General features: G+C 42.8%; 1 protein-coding gene across 1 annotated transcript; it reads left to right on the top strand.

Moving 5' to 3' along the window:
* The first annotated feature begins 11,061 nt into the window (after positions 1-11,061).
* Positions 11,062-19,535, top strand: LOC115037301 (NACHT, LRR and PYD domains-containing protein 3-like). The gene is given in 13 exon segments (XM_029495741.1): positions 11,062-11,199; positions 12,737-12,880; positions 13,377-13,479; positions 13,675-13,998; positions 14,097-14,145; positions 14,644-14,848; positions 14,956-16,753; positions 16,853-17,026; positions 17,693-17,866; positions 18,026-18,146; positions 18,148-18,200; positions 18,287-18,332; positions 18,656-19,535. Coding segments are annotated over 11 exon segments (3,558 nt in total). The 5' UTR covers positions 11,062-11,199; positions 12,737-12,880; positions 13,377-13,390; the 3' UTR covers positions 19,181-19,535.
* Positions 19,536-20,875: the final 1,340 nt, after the last annotated feature.

The raw sequence follows: 20,875 nt of genomic DNA, 5'->3' as shown, positions 1-20,875 counted from the left end.
CTCACATCCATGAACCTATTAGGAAAGGAAGTGTGCACAGCGCTCGGGGCAAGTTGGAGGGCAGACAGACGGGACTGTGATGTTTATGGACCACATATATAAAGTATTGCATTGCCTTTAGCCAGGAAGTCCAGCTTCCAGTCTGATGTGACACGCTAGGGGAGATGAAACAGCGACTGGGACGTCTCTTTTGAGTGTCTTTTCAGTGCTTTCTTACAGCCGGAGAAAAAACTGGACAAACTGTGAACATGAGGTTTCAGCTCTGTGCTGTTTTTCTTCCTGCTCTGTCGAAAGCTGACCTGCAGGAGTGTCGGTGACAGATGACGGGCGTGTGGTTTGGATCTCTGAGCCGGCACAGTCTCCCAGGACCAGCATGCTCCGACAGAGGGGGGTTCAAACCTACAACCTATTTCCTGTGTGATTATGTAACATTATGTGCCATGTGGACTCGTCCGCAGTAATCATGAGGTCATGGATCCCCCATCGCCTGCAGAACCAACAGAAGGTCTGAGGACGTGTCACCGTTTTGTACATGGGATCAGCTCCAGTTTGGTTCCAGAAGACCTCCAAAGTGGCGCTTTAGGCTGCATCTGCAGTGACTTTACATTTGTCATGAATGAAATCATTTGTGTAGTTAATCACTGCTGCATGTGTAGTGACTCAAGTGAGGTGGAAGTGATTCAAGCAGCCGCTTCAATGACTCACTGCTGAAAAAGTCACAGTCGGTCTGATCGGTGCATTCATTTCTAGTAATTAAGTAATTAAAAAATATTATGTGATTTTAATTACTTGCCAAAGGTGTAAGAAAAAATTCTTTCGAGCTCTTCAGTTTCAGAGAAACAGAGTTTCCTCTCCTGTCTTTGGTGACTCTGGATTCCGTATCATGCGGAGGACAGGATGAATATCTGAGCTGTAATGCCAGAAATCAGTTCAAGTTCGAGATGCAGCATCACTGGAGGGTTTTCCAGCTCAGGCCAGACAGCCGGACCTCCATCTTGCTGGTCTAACCTTGTCTGAGTAAAGGCGGCTCCTATCAGCAGGCTGCATGAAGGCCGTGTTTCCTGGAGGACATGCGATGCCTGCAAATGTCCTAAAACCTGTGGCATTCTTTTCAGTTCAGCCCAGTTTGGCTTGGCAGTGCCAAAAAATGACCAAGCAAACTGTCGGAGAGGCCGCATTTATTTTCTGAAAGGCCGACTTCAGATAAGGAGGCAGCGTGACGCTCCAGATTTCCAGTCTGCAGGACAAATAATTGGACTTTAGACGGACCTGGAATCTGCTGAAAATCCGCTTTGAGCACAGACGCACACAAACACAGAACTGATCACAGATCTTATCTTTGATATCAACAGTCACGCTTTTTCTGACATTCCTGCTCTGAATTAATGACGTCTCAGAGAAAGTAGAACAATCAGTATTGTTAATGTAGGAACACTGTTATAATATCATTTTTGTATTTGTACAAGTATTAGAAAGAAGAAGACGACGAAGTAGGGCTGGTCCACAATGACCCAAAGCTCACATTCATCTTTTAAGTTGTAAATGAATGAATGAGCAGTGGCTGCTTTTAAAAGTAACGATAACAGAAAGCAACAAACAAACTGTGTGAAAGTGAACTAAATATAGACGGACACACAGAGATGTAACCTGGAAGTGTGCGAGGTCTCTTTTATTTAGTTTTCATACAGCTGAAAGCCAAAATAAATGAAATTAATCATCCAGCCCTGAAAAGGAAGTTTGGCTTGAACGGCTTCATCGTTCATATTAGGAAGGAGGAGGACGAGGAGTGAGTTCACTTCCTCCTCTTCGTCGTGTAAAAAAACATGTAGAGTGGGACCGGGTGGCCAGAACAGGTGCTGCATTATTCTCTCTGACACCTTCATCTGAACAAACAAACGTACAGAAAAGTAAAACATGGCGGCCTGTTTCCTTCCACTGCTGATCTGCCAATGATGGAGCTGATCGTGCACAAGCTGAACCCTTACCTTCCTGAATGATGAACGGAAGGAACATTAGCTGCAGCTCAAAGTGTCCTTTTGATTGGTTGTGATGGTCACTTTATTTCTGGACTCTTCTTCTGTCGTGATGATGAATCTTTGGATGGATGAAGAGACTTTGGGTGGAAACAGGAAGTTTTCTTTAACAGCTCTGAACAGGAACGTAACTGAATGTCAAAATAACTTTCTTCTCCCATCTGTGCTCTCCAGCCTTCTCTGCTGCAGGCCCCTCGGTGGAGGAGGGGCCCCCGGCGCAGCTCACCCACACGGCCCACCGCCGAGAGAAACGTTGCTCCTGCGAAAACCAGAAAGACAAAGAGTGCATTTTTTTTCTGCCACATTGGCATCGTCTGGGTCAACACCCCAAGGTGGGTCCAAGGTGTTTGTTTGCTCAGTAAAAGATCGGGTTGTAATAATAAAACTAAACCACGATAAGAACAGATCAGTAATCTCACAGCAGCTGCAGTCCGACACGAAGAAAAACTTTCACTGTTGTGCCACGTCAGTTGTTTTCAGAACAGAAAATAACACATCTGAAAGCGGAGCCAGTTTTAAATACTCCCTTTAAATTATCGACATTTTTACTCACATGCGTGATGTTAAATGTCATATAGAATTAACGTTATAGAATTAAATAATGTATATAACAGATAGTGCAGCCAAAATCATTGTTTGTTCATACATATGAACACGACCTACATAAATCTTCTAAATATCAAATGAGCGTCGATGTTGAATGTGAATTTTGATAAAAACAGCTGTGAGTTTTCAGGTGATGGAGCTCCAAGCTGCCAACGGTTCCATCCAAAGGCTGATCGCTGTCGGTCGTATATCAGCGACCGCAGCTTTGATGAATGTTGGAATTAACTGGAACTGCGACGTCCGTCCTTCTGTTTATTTGACTCTTTCTTTTGTCTGGTTGGAAAAACGAGGTGAAGACACATTTTGCAGCTTCGCCCTGAAAGTTTCGATCATATTTATGTCAGAACAGCTGGATAACACTCCGGTTCTGAATATAAAGCTTTTTTATATGAGGAAATCTGAAAGCAGTTAAATTGCAGCATCGCAATATTTCACACAATGTGCAATATTTTTCCAAATGTGTTCGTCTTTCAAATGTCGCTGCCTTGCTTCATGCAGAAATGCCCTGAAAACGGACTGTGAGATAATTAGATATTATCAGGAAAGAGAATTCTTCAACATTAGCGTGACTTATTTCCTGAGTTAAGACCTCCCTGCAGGTTAAACTGAACTCCCACAATGCAACGCTGAGCCGAGGCCTCGGTTGTTAAATCCCAGCTTTGTTTTATGAAACACACTCATTAACATCAGTCGTCACGGCACCTCTTCGCACTAAAGCTCATAAACTCATCTCGGAATCTTTTCCTCGGAGCAGAAACTTTATTCGGCTTCCCAGACCGGAACCATTGGAACCACCACGCTCTTCACCATTGGTAGCAATTAACTTCATTTTAGCTGCGTATGCCCGAGCGATGAGTGAAGCAGCTAGATGTGGTGGAGTTAATAAGAAAGCGCACCTTTCCTAACGAAGGGTAATTTCTGCTTTTTCTAAATAGCTCCTTTTAACCCTTTAATCACTGCGGTCCGACCCAAATCTGCCCACAACCACGTAACTCCTCACAGCCTGCTCCCATTTTGCAGTTTACCAGAACCTCGGCAGCCAGTTTACATCCAACTGGTGAATTTAAATGAGAAGGATTTGTAATAATTGATGCATGTCCTTTTAAATTGAAGGTTAAAAGATGGAACGATGTCTTTATTCCAGCTGTGAATTGGATTTGGATGGGGTTTTTTTTTTTTATTCCTTTATTAAACATATCAGGTTTGTTCCAAACTGCCGGACATTTCAACAACTTAAGAAAACTGAAAATTGTTAAAATAACACACATCGGTGGAGAGTTGACTGCCAGTCACATTTGAAATTAATTAACTTGAGTGGGAGAGAGCGAGGTGGAACCAAAATAGCTTCCAGAGATGATCCAAAAACGGCTCCTTCGGCGGCGGGACCCTCTCACTAAGGCTCAGATTGTTAATTTAGTCTAAACTTAGCCGTGTGGTGGGATGCAATCTACCCGCCTCCATCATCAAGAGTTCTTAAACAGCAGTGGCCACCATGACTAAATGCTCCAACGACGGAGAGGGAGAGGGAGGAGGGGAGGCAGGGTGGGATTCAAACCCGACCCATCGCAGAGAGACAGAGTCAAACTGGAGACTTTTCCTGGGGCAATCCTGCCCAACACTCGCTGATTGATTTTCTATCATTATATTCATATTAATTAATAATAATAACTAATATTCATACTAGTGATCATTTTTCTTCTGCCGTTTAAATAACACCATTAAAATTCTCTATAGATGCTTTTTATCATAATAATTCTTAGAAAAACTAAAATAACTGTTCAATCACACAAGCTCTTGGTTTTAAGTGTTAGTTTTAGTTTGGCACATAAAAACTATTTAAACAGAGACATGTAGCTGCTAAAGCGGCAGCTGGTGCTCAGGAGCTCTTTGTGGTGGAGAACAAAAACAGAGCTAAAACAGAGCAAAAGCTTTTTAACAACTGTGAGCCTGGTTGAATATCAGTCCTCCTTTTTCAGCTCTACTTCTGTATAAAACACAGCTTTGAATGGAAAACAGAAGGATTCAACAGAACTTTGTTTCAGTAGGTCCATAACTCATCAGGTTACACTTCAGATTGTTTAGATTTATTTGTATTTTAGCTGGCTGAGACACTAAGACATGGAGGTGGAAGAGAGGCCAACAGGAGTTTAAAACTGGCACAAAGTTCAACCAGCTTTCAAAAGGAAGAAAAATAAATTCAATTTAATTAATTAGCGAACAGGAGCTGGGAGCCAGCTGGGGGTGGAGGTAGAAATGGGATCCAGATGTTTCACCGTTTCATGTGAGTACAAAGAAAACAGGCAAAGTGTCCTGGTGTTGTCTTCACAATAAAATGATTTCAGCTGGACTGAAATCTAAAGTGGGTCCAAACCTCAGTTCAAGTATGTGACACAAATGTTGGATTTCACAAACAGTAAAGCAGAAAGTTCAGCCCTTCTTTAAAATTAACTGCTGGCCAGAAGCCGTGATGATTCACGCCACTGTTATTACAGTGAAACAGCTCTGAGGGTGACCTTTGACCCCTCACTGTCTCCACACCTCCCACTGGTGTTAGTGGACTGATGCTGTTTGTTTCATGGTTCTGATGTTTGTGGGGTTGAACTTTGATTCTCTTGATTCTTTGTTGCTCACCAGGAGACAAATCTGACGACGTTAGACGTCAGAGGTGTTGAGGTTCATCCTGAGGGGAACACTGTTGTTATTATCCCGCCTCTCTCTCCTCCAGCCACCTGGTTCCTTACGGGTTCGGGTCACTGCGACTGCGGAGGGAGCTGGGCCGCTGCATCTGCAGGGACCGACGGGACGCCGAGTGTCTGAGCTTCTGCGCCGCCCAAACACAATCAGGGTAAGGACACAAACACAAGGACAGACACGTGTCCTCGGAGCAGGACGGCAGATTGACCACAGTGATGTTTCTCACCCAGGGAGGAAAACGCTGCGGCGAAGAAGAGCACGGGGAAACGACTGAAGGGGTACAGAGCTGCATTCTGGGAAAAAAGGAGCCGGCACACACTCAAACACCAGACCTGAGCGAGCAGCGGCACTAATAACAGACACGCACCTCTTTGTTCGCCTGGCTGTCCTGACGGCAGCCTCTCAAAGGTTTTTTTTTCCTGAAGCTAAGCTAAAGAACGGTAAAACACTGACCACACAAAGTCTGCAAACCGGTTTGATAAAAGGCGAACACAACAAACAACCACAACGTTAAATTCATCTTGCTCCTGCACGGTGACCGACAGTTTCAACACGCTGACGGGAGGTTAGAGCGAGGGAAACCACTTTTTCCTCCATGACTGAGTATTTGGGCCACAAGAAGGAAAAAAATAAGAGATTTCAAGAATAAAGTCACTTTCAGAATAATATAAACTCTCTCTCTATATATAATATACAACTGATATATAAAAAGTTGTAATATTTACCCAATATTTCTGACCTTAGCCAGAGAAGACCAGATTACATCAGCATGTTTTCATTTTTTTATTATTTTAATTTACAATCACTGACTGAACTAATTCAAAATTAAAACATTTGATCTGTAGTCTCAACTTAATGTGTAAAATATTACCATGATTTTTACTGAATCACAGTTAATTTGAGCTTTCTTGTATATTTCAAACTCTAATCTTTCAATATAATAATAATTCACAGACCTGCAACTTTATCTTAAAATCAAATGACTTAATTGTTGAAACTGTTCTAAACTTTATTCCTGAAATCAACTTTTTTTTTCCTAGAGGTGGCCTGTCTGCTGAGAGGTTGCAGTGAAATTGTCGCTGTCTCAGTTTAGCTTTCTAATTCCAGTAATTACAGTTTTAGCAGGCATACAAAACCTCATTTTATAAAACAGGACATCGCAGTAAATCCAAAAAAACAATCCAGATTTAATATCTATTTTTATCACCACCATCAGTTTTCTATGATTTTTACTATTTCTATCAGCAACCTTACTAAAACAGCTCATGATCAGTGTGAGGTATCGACACAGTTCAAGCTTCACAGAGAGCCTAACATTCTTCACATAGCTGCAAAATATTCCAAGAAGTATAAATCAGGAAGATAATAAATTTAACTTGCTGACAGTCTTACTTTATACGTGAATGCACGTATTCCTCCAACATGTCAGGATGTCCCTGAAGGTAACACAAAGACATGTGGGACTGTTAAACAAATTTTAACGTGACGTTACGTTACTGTACACTGATGTATACTCACAGTGATTCATAGTTCTCATCTACACATATTTAATATAATCCAAAAAAAAAAAAAAAAAAAAACAACATTTCAATACTCTGTACAGCATCAAGGCCGCCGTGATCCCCGTGACCTCAGCAGCTTGCATCCGTCAGCGGTCTGACCTTTAGGTCGGAGGTCAAGAAGTGATCACTGGAGGAGCCGTTAGCAGAAAAGGAACCAGATTATCAATCTGCAGTTTGTAAAAAGCTGCCACCAAGAGATGATGACATAATGAGCCAGAGGTCTTCATATAGAACCCACCTGCTTTTTAAAGAGGACTGCCTCAGCAGAAAGACAAAAGAGAAATCTATAACCTGTAAAAATGCCAGGAGATTATTATTTTCAGACTTAACAGGCATCAGACGGACAGCTGTGCACCTCATGTTTTATGTCGGCTCGTGGAGAAGTGAATCTCGATGGAGGGAACGTGGAGCTGCCTGTGATGGATGATCCCATGCGCTTAAATCTGGGACAGGCAGAAAATGAAATCACAGACGCCCTCCTGCGGCGCTCGCCTCTCGGGCATGTGCGAGTAGTTGAAACACACACGCAACACGAGCAGCACATTTTCAGCGGTGAGCCTTTGGCTACAGTTAACAGGGAGGCCGAAGCCGCATCCATCTGAGCCATATGGTGAATGCACATCTCACAGGAGCAAACCTTCACTAACTTCTTATCTTCCCCTGTTTCCTGCAGCTCATTACCAAACAGGAACAGCTCGTTTGTCCCTGCAGGGAGGTCAAAGGTCACAGTGAGTTGGCTGAAAAATGACCTGTTGTTTAATAAAGCGCTGATTGCTCAGTAAGAATTTAACGCCATCCATCCGTCACGTTTCGGTTTCATTCATGCTGTTTTGTATTACACTGCGCTCACACAACAACCAGAAACGACGAACTTCGACAAAGGCTGTGTGCAGAGACGGGTGGAGCAGTTTAACACGCAGGTTTACTCCTGAATGAAGCAGGGAGGGTCTGCTGCTCCGAACACTCAGCGGTGTTTTTTCCTCCCAGAGGGCCCAGCTTCACTGAAAAATGAACACTTAAGACGTGTGACAGTTCATCAGATTAATTATTAACTTTGCCACAAACACAAACTCCACCTGTGAATCAGCTTTTGTAGTTTGTTCTGAACCGCAGCCTTTTCTAAATGTATATCATCATATATGTGTGTAGAGTATTTTATTGCAAGATATTTATTTTGTTAAAGATTTTTAATTCTATAAACTCAATAAAAACAAAAACCAAACTGAATCCTGTGCTGATTTTACATGAACAGGCGAGGCTCACGCTGTTCTGGACAAGAAGGGAACATTTCTTATGATGGATTGTTACGGTTTACATGTCTGACAGCTTTAAAACAACACAATGGAAAAACCACATCTCTCCAGTGCTGATGAAATTACTGGCTGATATAAATCACCGCTTCAGGCTTCTGCTGAGCTTCGACTTCTGATGTTCTCCAAAACATTCAGAATATGAGGAAGTCAAAGAAACCGGACACCTCCAGTCTGGCTCCAGAAGCTAGAAGCAGTCTAGATCATGTCGATATTCCTCCTTTTATTTATACTGTTAACATGAGATATGTTTCTGGTTTGAACTGAAACAACCCCCACCTCAGGCATAAAAGTCAATTATAAGCAGCAAAGAAATTTTCCAAAGAAACATGCTCATACTAAACTGCTTTTACAGCGTTAACAGATGGAAAACATTCACAAAGCAACAGGAGTAAATGTACTAAATAATGAGTCTTGTTATCACACAGGTGGGAATTTTATGGTACCTGGAAAAACAGCAACTTGATCATAAATCTTAACATGCGAGGTAACCTCCCTACACGCTCTGACACACACCTATCCAAACACAAACACTTCCTCAGTAATTAAATGAATCCATATAACTTTTAAATGCTACACCAATATCTGCCATGACAGAAGAGTAGTTACGTTATTCAGCTAATCTATTTCTTGAATACTGAGGACTCGAGCGTTGACCAAAACCAGAGGAAATCGTATTTAGGGGAGGAGGCCGAGTGCCAATTATTCCATACCTATAAAATCTAATATCAGGTCAGTGTCGATATTAAATCAGAAAGGAGCTTTATCAGGTTGGGGAGACGCAGCATGCTGGACCTTAAATCTTGAAGTCAAACAGTACACATCTGCAGTCTGAAACTGGTTTTAATGAAATGTTTCTTTGATACAAACAAATAATTGTTCTAACTGGGAATTTCCTGTTTTGGGGCTTTTTCTGTCCATGTGGTATGAATACCTAACCACTTGTTCATCGCGCCACGCCACACTGGGTCAATGCAGACCGTTGATTTTTCATGTGCACGATGTTTTACTTTTCCTCATTTCAGCTGGTGGAATATGAGTTTCTGTTCTTACTGTCGTCATGTGTGACTTTAAACTGAACCTTTTTAGTTTTGAAGTGACAAAGATGGAGATGTGGCATTGAGCTAGGCAATTACGCTGAGCGATCAATTTACAAAATGAATCAAGATTGAAATGAGTCAATAGGTAGAGCTCCACTCAAGCATTTGCCTGATTCAGGACCAAGATGGATGAAAAGGATGTTGGACTATTTTAAGGGAAATGTCAAAAATATCTTTTCTTTTCTGACATTCTACCATCATCCAGCATCACAGCCGTCATCAGACCGGGTCCGTTCACTGCCTGGCTCAAGGCCCGGCGCCGGCCAAGGGGCTGGACCCGTCAGCTAACTGAAGATGGGGATAGTTGTTACAGGAGTGATCCTCCTTTCTCAGCCAAACAGGGTGGCTCAGCAGGTGGATTTTCTTTTTTTCTTTTTTACATCCGATCGCTTTTCAAACGCCAGTTTGACTCCGCCCTTCATGTGTTCATGTGCTGTCCACATGTTGTGAGGCCGAAACTTCAAGAGTGGCCTGATGCTATAAAAAAATAGAAGAAAACATCTGTTTGTGTTGAAATTTGAAATGCAAACTTCAAATGTAACCGCATATTGTTCTGCCAGCTCCAAAATGTCCTCCAGATTCATTAATCCAGTTGAATTAATCCTCAGACAACAAGCTGTTTGGTGCGGATTCAAGGAGAAAGTGTTATCTGGAGCCTCGGGCTGCCATGTTGTGGCCAGCAGAGCCTTCTGAGTCTAAATGAAGCGAAACAACAGTTGAAGTCACAGAAGCCTGAAGTTTGACAGCAGGGGGAGGAAGATGAAAAAAGCGGAGTCTCCTTGGTCAGATCAGCTGTATAATCAGTAAACCTTCGAAGGAAATAGATGGACTTGACATTTACACTCTGATTCTGGTCTCGTTTGAGTTTCAGTGAAGCGTCAGCAGCTGCAGTGAAACACTGACTGAGGATTTCCCTCCACATCTGGACCATAAAGCATTAATTCACCGGAAGCAAAGCTTCTAATAAATAAACCAGATGAATGATGTTTGGCTGCAGGCTGAGGTTCACCGGGCCGTTTAATTGACCCTGTGATTAGATTTTAATGAATTATTGAGATCAACAAAGACAGAAAAAGTAAAAAAAAATTGGCCATAAATGACTGTAAAGGCATTAGATATGTGGGCTGCTCACTCTGTTTTTCAGGCAGGTGCAGGATGAGTTGATGTTTGTTCAACAGCATCATCTGCTGGAAAAGCTGCAGAACAGCTTGAACCACGGCGGCACGGTGGATCAGTGGTTTGTTCTGTTCCTCACAGCCCGAGGGCTTCCTGCAGGTGAGACAGTGAACAGCTGTTATGGACACTGACCCATCCACGGTGAGCCGGTCCTCTCCAGCCAGGACTGGGTCCAGACCCCTGCAGGTATGAGCAGCACAGATTATGATCAGTGGATGGATGGATGGATGGGGACCAGACTAGTTTGGCTGCTGTGGAGACAGATTCCAACACCAACATCATTCCTGCTCATCATTTTATGGCTGATCAAGCTGACCGTTCACAGCAGAGGAAAAAATGATCCAGTTCTCTGTCACTGGTCCTCAGTCTATAACCGGTTCCTACAGTTATCAGTCATGAACCCGTTGATTGTTGTTTTAAATTTCATCAACACTTATGAATCTACAGAGCTACACTGAAGGACATTAGATGATTTGTTGCTCCATCTGGTGGACAAACAGCAGAACTAAATCATCTGATTTTATGTTCTGTCACTGACTCGGTTTCTGTCCAGGTCAGACCGGTTTTGATGTCACTCTGTTTTTTTATAGTTATGAGGATGTGACTCTTCTTTAGATCAAACTCTCAGACAGGACTGAGGAGGGAGAACGAGCAGCTTCTTCTCTTCACATGTTTCCTGAACACATGAAGCTGAAAAGTGACTGCAAGTCGACCTGAAGTGAGTTCAGCAGGTGAGAATCTGTAAATGTCTGATCAGGATCACTGTGATCACACTGTGTTGTTTCAGTGTTTGACTGGTGAGCAGAACTTTTTTACCTCCTACCTACTTTCCTAGCTTTTGTCTTTCCTTCGTATTTACAGACTTGTTTTTCTAATCTATCGTCATTAGATCCAGAATCAGTACTGAATAGTTTTTTCACTTTGCTCTTGTCTCTAAGTAAAGATGCAGGATATTTTAATAAGATTTAAAATAAGCAGACAAATAGATTTAACCTTTTTAAAGGTTTTAAATGGTCACTACATATTAATCTTGACTGGAACAGAAATTTTTAACACCTTAACATTAAAAATGAAATATTGTTTGGTGATTTCCTGGAACAGGTGTGCAGAGCTTCTGAGAAGTCAGAACAAAAATAATCCAGAACTGGTCTGACGGGTTGAATTAATTTGGCTGAATGAATTTAACTCTCACTTCTAATGGTCTCAGTATTTCCTGATACAGTGAATCATAATAAACACTAATTTGGAAATCATGAAACAAATGTTTTAAAATCCATCCATCCATCTTCATCTGCTTATCCGGGATCGCAGATGTTTTAAAATGTTTAAATAAATGAGTTTGTGTCATTTTACTGACGGAAATGAGAATCTGAGCAATTCTTTTACCATTGTACATTTTTAAGTCTGTTCTTATTTAAATGAATGCCCTCTCTGTCATGGGACAGGTAATGTGACACTGAACTTCCTGACAGAAATTTGAAGCCAACACGAGGGTGGACTTCAGTGTGTTTAGCTTCAGGCTCAAATACAGAACTATTTAACAGAGAACAGTAAAAGAGAAATCCTTCGATGGCCACGTTTGATTAATAATGTGACACACATTAAATCGCAGCTCCATCAACACATCCCACCGTGGCTGGTCAGTGAGCACCACTGAGTGTTCAGAGGGAAGAAGCAGATCTGAGATAAATGTCAGACTGCTTTCTGAGGAAACGCTGGTGTTTTTTAGCCTCTGATGTTATGAGGCTGTGACCTTTCCTGAGCTCAAACTCTGAGAAAGGACTGAGGAGGAAGAGTGAGCAGCTTTTCTCGTCAAATGTTTTGACACATGAAGCTGCACCCTCTGATTTTTTTTAAACAGGTTTATCTGGTTTTGTGGTGGCTGATGTTTACTTTAGATTTGGACTTTCCGAAGGTGTGACATTTTCTTCAAGTAAACATCAATAAAATGTCTTAAAATTCCCCCCCTGAATCTTCCCAAACTGATTTTGTTGTGATTTTAACTGTAAGAATTTCACAGTTCTGCTTTCATCACAGGCTGTATGTGATGGTTTCATTTTTATAGCACTATGTACAGGTTAAAGGCTGCACTCCCTCTTTTACTGACATAAATTCAGTCACCACGAGGATGTTTCAGGGTCAAACATAGAACTATTTATTAGATACAGTAACAGAAAACTGACAATTTTCACATTCTGTTTGATCAGGTCATGAGATGCTGATGTTGTTTTGTTTTGTTTTGTTTTTTGACTCAGAACTTTTGAGGATGTGATTTGTCCTCAGATTAAACTCTCAGACAGGACTGAGGAGGGAGAACGAGCAGCTTCTTCTCTTTAGAAGTTTCCTGATAACAAGAAGCTGGAAAGTGACTGCAAGTCGACCTGAAGTGAGTTCAACAGGTGAGAATCTGATCAGAGAAATCTGTATATTCCATTGTGAAGTTAAGTTTCTGACTTGATGTGTGGATCAAAGAAGCTGTTTCAGCTGTACCATCTATTGGACTAATTTTTTTTTTTTTGTGATCCTGCTCCGTTTTGCCATGACTAATGTTTTTATTTAAACTTTCACTCTGAATTTATTAGGTTGGAACAGTTCCTCAAATTAAGTGTAATGTAAATGTTTAACAATTTCTTAAACTCAGATTTTTGTTGGATCTTAAATGTATTTGAGCTTCACAGTTCAGATATTTTTCCCATTAAATGGATGTAATTCATAATATAGTGTTGAAGTTTCAGATTAATATGAATACAACTGTTTTTAATATTTTCTCTGATGTCAGTCAGAATCTGTTAAAATAAAACAGTTTTTTGTTGTTGGCAGTTAAGGGCCAAAGTTTGTGACATGTTAGTGACAGTGATGAGAAAGAATGTGTCCTGTTGTTGTGTCTGTGTGAAGGTGGAGGCTCAGCTATGGATCAGTCTGAGGACAGAGAGGACGAAGGCCCTCCCTCTAAAACCAGTCTGAGGGGGAGAAGAAAGAGTCAGACCAAAGCTCAGAGGTGAGATGAGGATCTCTAACTGTCCAGGACTCTTCTCCCTGTCAGAGCTCAGCTCTCAGATCACTGCTCCATCATTATCCACACTCACTCACACTTTTACTTGTTGCTCCTGAAATATTTCTGTTCTAAAATCTGGAAGTTTCTGCTTGGTTCCCTGTTCATCCATTCTTTAACTGTCAACTCTGTTTCTACCAGCAAACTGAAGGAGAGACCAGATCCTCCTGACCTGAGCTGTGTGTCCATGAAGAGCGATCGGTCTATGGGTCCTCCCTCTAACTTTAAGGACGGACAACAGCCTGCTGGATCCAGCTGTGTGTCCATGAAGAGCGATCGGTCTATGGGTCCTCCCTCTAACTTTAAGGATGGACAACAGCCTGCTGGATCCAGCTGTGTGTCCATGAAGAGCGATCGGTCTATGGGTCCTCCCTCTAACTTTAAGGATGGACAACAACCTGCTGGATCCAGCTGTGTGTCCATGAAGAGCGATCCTTCTGTGGATCATCTTATCAAAGAAAAAAGGTAAAAGCTGATCATTTTCACTTTGACTCAGAAAAGTAATTTTCTCCGATGTTGACAAACAACACCTGGAACAAACTGTGTTTGTCTTTTCTCCTCAGAGTCCAGTCCGACAAACGTCATCACTCAGACCTGGACTCCATATTTATGGTGTGTAAATGTTCCTCTGATGACTGTACTGCTGACGACAGGACACACAGAGCTGTAGAGCTTCAGTCTGTGACAGACTGGACTGAACAGTTTGGGGGTAGGAGACAGTTGGAGAGGACTGAGGGTTGTAATGAACTGAAGCCCATTAGTTCACTATAGAACAGTAATCCATCAGTGAACAGTTCAGGTGGTCTGATCCATCTTCAGCTTCAGTCTCAGTTAATACTCCTACGTTCCTACGTTGTGTTGAAGGGCTGTATCAGTTTGATGAGGATCTGTGTGCTGTCAGATTTAAAGCTCAAACTTACAGTTACACCAGAGAGGCAGGCAGCCAGCCTAACCTAACCCTGAAGTCAGCAGGTCTGAATAACGGCTCCACGTCTCTCTGTGTAACTCTGGAAGGAGACTGATGGAACAGCAGCAGCTGAAGTTTACTCTGCTGACTGATGATCAGATGGTTTGATCCATGAGTTTATACTGGATGTTGTTGTGTTCCAGCTGCTGGAGGAGAAACTCTTCTGTTTTATGAAGAACGAGCTGAAGAAAATCAAAAAGAATCTGAGTCCAGATTACTCACAATCCTTCAGTACTGAAGGTGATGATGATGAAGAGCAGAGGAGGAGCAGAGAGGCATTTCTGAAGATCACAGTGAACTTCCTGAGGAGGATGAAGCAGGAGGAGCTGGCTGACTGTCTGCAGAGCAGTAAGAGGATTTAACGTGATGGATCAATGAGATATTTACTAAAGTCTGAGGTATCAAAGAGAAATGTCATCATATTCTTTAACAGAATTTGTGTTTTGTTTATGCAGAAAGTCGTGCTCCAGTTTGTCGACGTAAAGTCAAATCTAACCTGAAGAAGAAGTTCCAGTGTGTGTTTGAGGGGATCCCTAAAGCAGGAAACAGAACCCTTCTGAATCAGATCTTCACAGAGCTCTACATCACAGAGGGAGGAACTGGAGAGGTCAATGAGGAACATGAGATCAGACAGATTGAAACAACATCCAGGAAGCTGAACAGACCAGAAACAATCATCAGACAAGTAGACATCTTTAAAGTCCCACCTGGAAGAAGTGGACCAATCAGAACAGTGATGACAAAGGGAGTGGCTGGCATCGGGAAAACTGTCTTAACTCAGAAGTTCACTCTGGACTGGGCTGAAGACAAAACCAACCAGGACATAGAGTTCACATTTCCCTTCACCTTCAGAGAGCTGAATGTGCTGAAAGAGAAGAAGTTCAGCTTGGTGGAACTTGTTCATCACTTCTTCACTGAAACCAAAGAAGCAGGAATCCACAAGTTTAATAAATCCCAGGTTGTGTTCATCTTTGACGGTCTGGATGAGTGTCGACTTCCTCTGGACTTCCACAACACTGAGGTCCTGACTGATCCTACAGAGTCCACCTCAGTGGACGTGCTGCTGACAAACCTCATCAGGGGGAACCTGCTTCCCTCTGCTCGCCTCTGGATAACCACAAGACCTGCAGCAGCCAATCAGATCCCTCCTCGGTGTGTTGACATGGTGACAGAGGTCAGAGGGTTCACTGACTCCCAGAAGGAGGAGTACTTCAGGAAGAGGTTCAGACATGAGGAGCAGACCAGCAGGATCATCTCCCACATCAAGACCTCACGAAGCCTCCACATCATGTGCCACATCCCAGTCTTCTGCTGGATCACTGCTACAGTTCTGGAGGAGGTGTTGAAGACCAAAGATGGAGGAGAGCTGCCCAAGACCCTGACTGAGATGTACGTCCACTTCCTGGTGGTTCAGTCCAAACTGAAGAACGTCAAGTACTTTGGAGGAGCAGAGACTGATCCACACTGGAATCCAGAGACCAAGAAGATGTTGAAGTCTCTGGGAAAACTGGCTTATGAGCAGCTGCAGAAAGGAAACCTGATCTTCTATGAATCAGACCTGACAGAGTGTGGCATCGATATCCAAACAGCATCTGGTTACTCAGGAGTGTTCACACAGATCTTTAGAGAGGAGACGGGGCTGTACCAGGACAAGGTGTTCTGCTTCGTCCATCTGAGTGTTCAGGAGTTTCTGGCTGCTCTTCATGTCCATCTGACCTTCGTCAACTCTGGATTCAATCTGATGTCAGAGGAACAACCAGCGCCCTCATGGTTCACAATGTTTAGAAGCACATCTTCAACTCTCTACCAGAGAGCTGTGGACGTGGCCTTACAGAGTCCAAATGGACACCTGGACTTGTTCCTCCGCTTCCTCCTGGGTCTTTCACTGCAGACCAACCAAACTCTCCTACGAGGCCTGGTGACAGAGACAGGAAGTAGCTTAGAGACCAATCAGAAAACAGCCCAGTACATCAAGAAGATGATCAGTGAGAATCTGTCTCCAGAGAAAAGCATCAATCTGTTCCACTGTCTGAATGAACTGAATGATCGTTCTCTGGTGGAGGAGATCCAACAGTCCCTGAGATCAGGACGTCTCTCCACAAATAAAATGTCTTCTGCTCAATGGTCAGCTCTGGTCTTCATCTTACTGTCATCAGAAAAAGATCTGGACGTGTTTGACCTGAAGAAATACTCAGCTTCAGAGGAGGCTCTTCTGAAGCTGCTGCCGGTGGTCAAAGCCTCCAACAAAGCTCTGTATGTGCCGATAAATCCATCTACATCAACTGAATCTTTTTCTTTAGCTGACACCAAAAACATGTTCTTATAAGTTTTATTTCTCCAATTCCTCTTCAGACTGAGTGGCTGTAACCTCTCAGAGAGAAGCTGTGAAGCTTTGTCCTCAGTCCTCAGCTCCCAGTCCTCTACTCTGACAGAGCTGGACCTGAGTAACAACAAGCTGAAGGATTCTGGACTGAAGTTTCTGTCAGATGGACTGAAGAGTCCACACTGTGAACTTAATGAGCTCAGGTTAGTGTTTGATTCTTCTTTTATAAGAATGGTGTAAAATGCTTCAACATACAGGAATGATCAATTAATATAATGTGGAACAACACTGAGGGATAATTCAGATAAATCAACCATAGCAGCATTCAGATTATACTTTGTGATTCCTGGTGCTCCTCCTGTTGTACGATATCCCGGTCTTGGAGGGCTGACTCAGCCTGCTAAGTTGCTGCCGATGGAGTCCACTTCCTTCCTGTGTTCAGGATCGGAGCTGTTGGCCACACATGGGTCTATCACTCTGTCAGAGTCATGTCCAATCTGAGTTCGGCACACAGCTGATCCTCTGAAAGGCTGAAGATGGAGAGTATCAGAACGCCTTTTCCAGTAAAGCCTCTGCTGCTCCAGTTTGTGTGACACATACATGAACTCTAAAGGCGTGACCATGAGGAGACAGAAATGACCTGTGATTATGTAAATAACATCAATAACACAAAACTATTTGTCTGATTAAAAGCAGGTGGTATAGACCAATTCTGTAGGAAAATAACCTTTAATTAGTTCTACTGTGATCTGGTGCTATATAAAAAAAAAAAAAAAATTAACTTGACCTTCAAGGTGTGCCTTTTGGGAGGAGGGGCTCTTCCCTCCTAGAACGGTGGGCAAATACTGTTTTCTGTATCCTGTTTTCAGACTGAGTGGCTGTAGCCTCTCAGAGAGAAGCTGTGAAGCTCTGTCCTCAGTCCTCAGCTCCCAGTCCTCTAGTCTGAGAGATCTGGACCTGAGTAACAACATCCTGCTGGATTCAGGAGTGAAGCTTCTGTCTGATGGACTGAAGAGTCCACACTGTGAACTGGAGACTCTCAGGTCAGGATTTGATCTTATCTCAGGGGTTTTTATGTAACAGATCTTTTAATTCAGTCAACTATCCGGGTGGTGAGAAACTCCAAGAAGACCTGATGTTTGAATAATCACAGATCAGTCAGCCTTCTTCTCATCAGCACTGGTTGTTTTGTCTGTCTTCAGTCTATCAGGATGTCTGGTCACAGAGGAAGGCTGTTCTTCTCTGGCCTCAGCTCTGAGCTCCAACCCCTCCCATCTGAGAGAACTGGACCTGAGCTTCAATAATCCAGGAGACTCAGGAGTGGAAGCTTCTTTCTGCTGGACTGGAGGATCCAGGCTGGAGACTGGACACTCTCAGGTATGGACAGATGGACAGACAACAGCAGCTCTCACTCTGTTTCTCTGTCTCTCTGACTAACTGAGGACCTCTGTTCTTCCCTCCAGGGTGGACCATGGTGGACCACAGAGAATGAGACTTGGTCTGAGGAAGGTGTGAGTGTGTTTCACTTTGATTCATGTTACAGTAGAACTGAAGTACAAAGATGAATTTCTCCAGTTTCATTCAGCATCAACACTCCATGTGTTTATTGATGTGGATCTCCATCAGCCGTCATCTTTGGCTCCACAGCAGAAACAAAGCAGAACATTGCTGCCATCTTGACTCTCATGTTCAGTAACTGTTGATGTTCTAACTGGGTTTTTGGGTTTAATTTTAATGTAGTCAAACATTATTCACAGCTGATGAAATGGAAGTTTGAATGATTCCTGATAAATCAACAGATGATAAACTGAAGCTGTTGTTCTCTCCATCAGATTGCCTGTGAACTGGAACTGGACACAAACACGGTGAACAGAAACCTGAAACTGTCTGACAACAACAGGAGAGTGACACATGTGAGGGAGCATCAGTCGTATCGTAATCATCCAGACAGATTTGATATCTGTCCTCAGCTGCTGTATAAAAATGGTCTGACTGATTGCTGTTACTGGGAGGTTGAGTGGAGTGGAAAGGTTCATATCTCAGTGAGTTACAGAGGAATCAGAAAGAAAGGAGGCAATAATCACTGTTGGTTTGGAAGAAATCATCAGTCGTGGAGTCTGATGTGCTCTGATGATGGTTTCTCTTTCTGGCACAACAACAGAGAAACATCCATCTCCTCCTCTGTCTCTCACAAAGTAGCGGTGTATTTAGATTATCGTGCTGGCTCTCTGTCCTTCTACAGAGTCTCCTCTGAGTCACTGATCCACCTCCACACCTTCAACACCACGTTCACTGAACCTCTGTATCCTGGGTTCAGGATCTCTTCTGGTTCCTCAGTGTCTCTGTGTGGTCTGTAGGTCAGAGTCTCTCCTGTGGACAGAAACCTTTCTGACTGCAGCTCAGCGGCTGAAGTCAAAGTTAACTCTGTTCACCATCAGACGCTCTGCACTGTGAAGCAGATCTGTATGATAATCAAATGTTAACACTCTTGTAAAATTATTTTTATTCTGTATATTTGAATCCAAATTCCCTGCTGTGGTTACTTTAGGGATCCAGTGAAGTATATTTGATTTGTGACATTTTAATTTGGCTCTGTGGAAAAAACTCTTAAACTGACAATATGTTGATAGTTAGAAGAAAAAAATGTAATGTGTGTAGTCTATCTGCATATATGATTGATACATTCTGCTTTACCATAAAAGAATGAACTCATTTGTTGTTGTGTAAATCTTGTTGTTGCTTTACCTTCTCATCTGGCTGTGGTGTTGTTAAAACTGGCGTCACTGCTCAGTGTGATTACAGCTGAGCTCAAACAGCTCCGATGTTCGCCCCATGTTTGATGTCTGAGTGGAGTTTTAAAACTCAAATACTGAGTAAAAGTATGTGAACTCGAACTCGAAACCTGAATGCGTTACTATTGAATGTTAAATAAATTCACAGCCTCTCAGACGCCACATCTGCTCTGGTACAGCAGTTTTCTTCCACACTGAGCTGAGCTGGACAGTTATTCAGATTTTTCCTCATTCCTTGTTTGATGTAAATATTCCCAAATTGTTCTGGATCAAAAAGAAGCCAACAATTCAGATCTGTGTCTCCTGAAAACATTCTCTGAGTTCTGCTGATTGAACCAAAAAACATGGAAGTCTACAGTTTTCTTCACTGAAGACCGTTTCAGAGGGAAATGATGAGGAATGATGGAGTGATTTTAATGATGCTGCTCCAGCAGGTTTTCAGTCTGAGGGTTAGGGTTAGCTGAAGAAAACAATGATCTCTGATCCAAACTGTTTCCAGATGATGAAGAGCTCAGTTATCTCCATCTGATGGGACAGATCGGAGACCTTCATCACAGATGTTTGATTCCTGTTCCTCCAAGTGTCTGTCTGCAGGTTTATTCAGAGCTTCTCTCCAAATCCACCGTCCAAACGGGAAACAGCAGAGTGGAACAAAAATCACATTAAATCACATTAAACAACATAAATCAAATGTTCAATATAACAAACACGTCCTGTAAACAGGTGGAGGGTTTCCCAAAACTCACGATATTTCGCAGACACCTGTTGGCCCGCCGCGGTCAAGATGGCGGCTGAGCGGGAAAAGGTGCAGAGCCGTCAGTTGGTGGAGCTTTAAAACAGAAAGTTTTAGTTCGGAGTGTTTCCGCTCCATCAGTCCGACTCCGTGTTCACACGGCTCTGTGAGTGTCCGGCCGTACTTCCTTCTCCTCTGTGTGTCGGTAAGTTGATGCTCCGTCATGTTACATTCTGTTTCCATCAGGGAGCAGCTCCGCTAGCATGCTAACGTTAGCTAACCGGCTGCCTGTCAGGCTAACGATGCTAACGCTAGCTGGATGAGCTAACGGTTGGAGCTGTGACAGTAATTCTAAATGAAAAGAAACTAAATTAATACGATATCAACAGCATTTCCAGTTCCAGGTAATAGATGAATTCACTAAAGTGTGGAGTCCCAGAAAGCCTGTGTGAAGTCTCCATGGACTTCCTGTAAACTCAGTTATTGCTCAGTGATCTGGACTTTCTTTGGTACTTTGTGATTTTTCC

This window comes from Echeneis naucrates, chromosome 24, assembly GCF_900963305.1.
Source record: "Echeneis naucrates chromosome 24, fEcheNa1.1, whole genome shotgun sequence".
Classification (NCBI taxonomy): domain Eukaryota; kingdom Metazoa; phylum Chordata; class Actinopteri; order Carangiformes; family Echeneidae; genus Echeneis; species Echeneis naucrates.
This window is presented reverse-complemented; position numbering and strand designations above follow the sequence as displayed.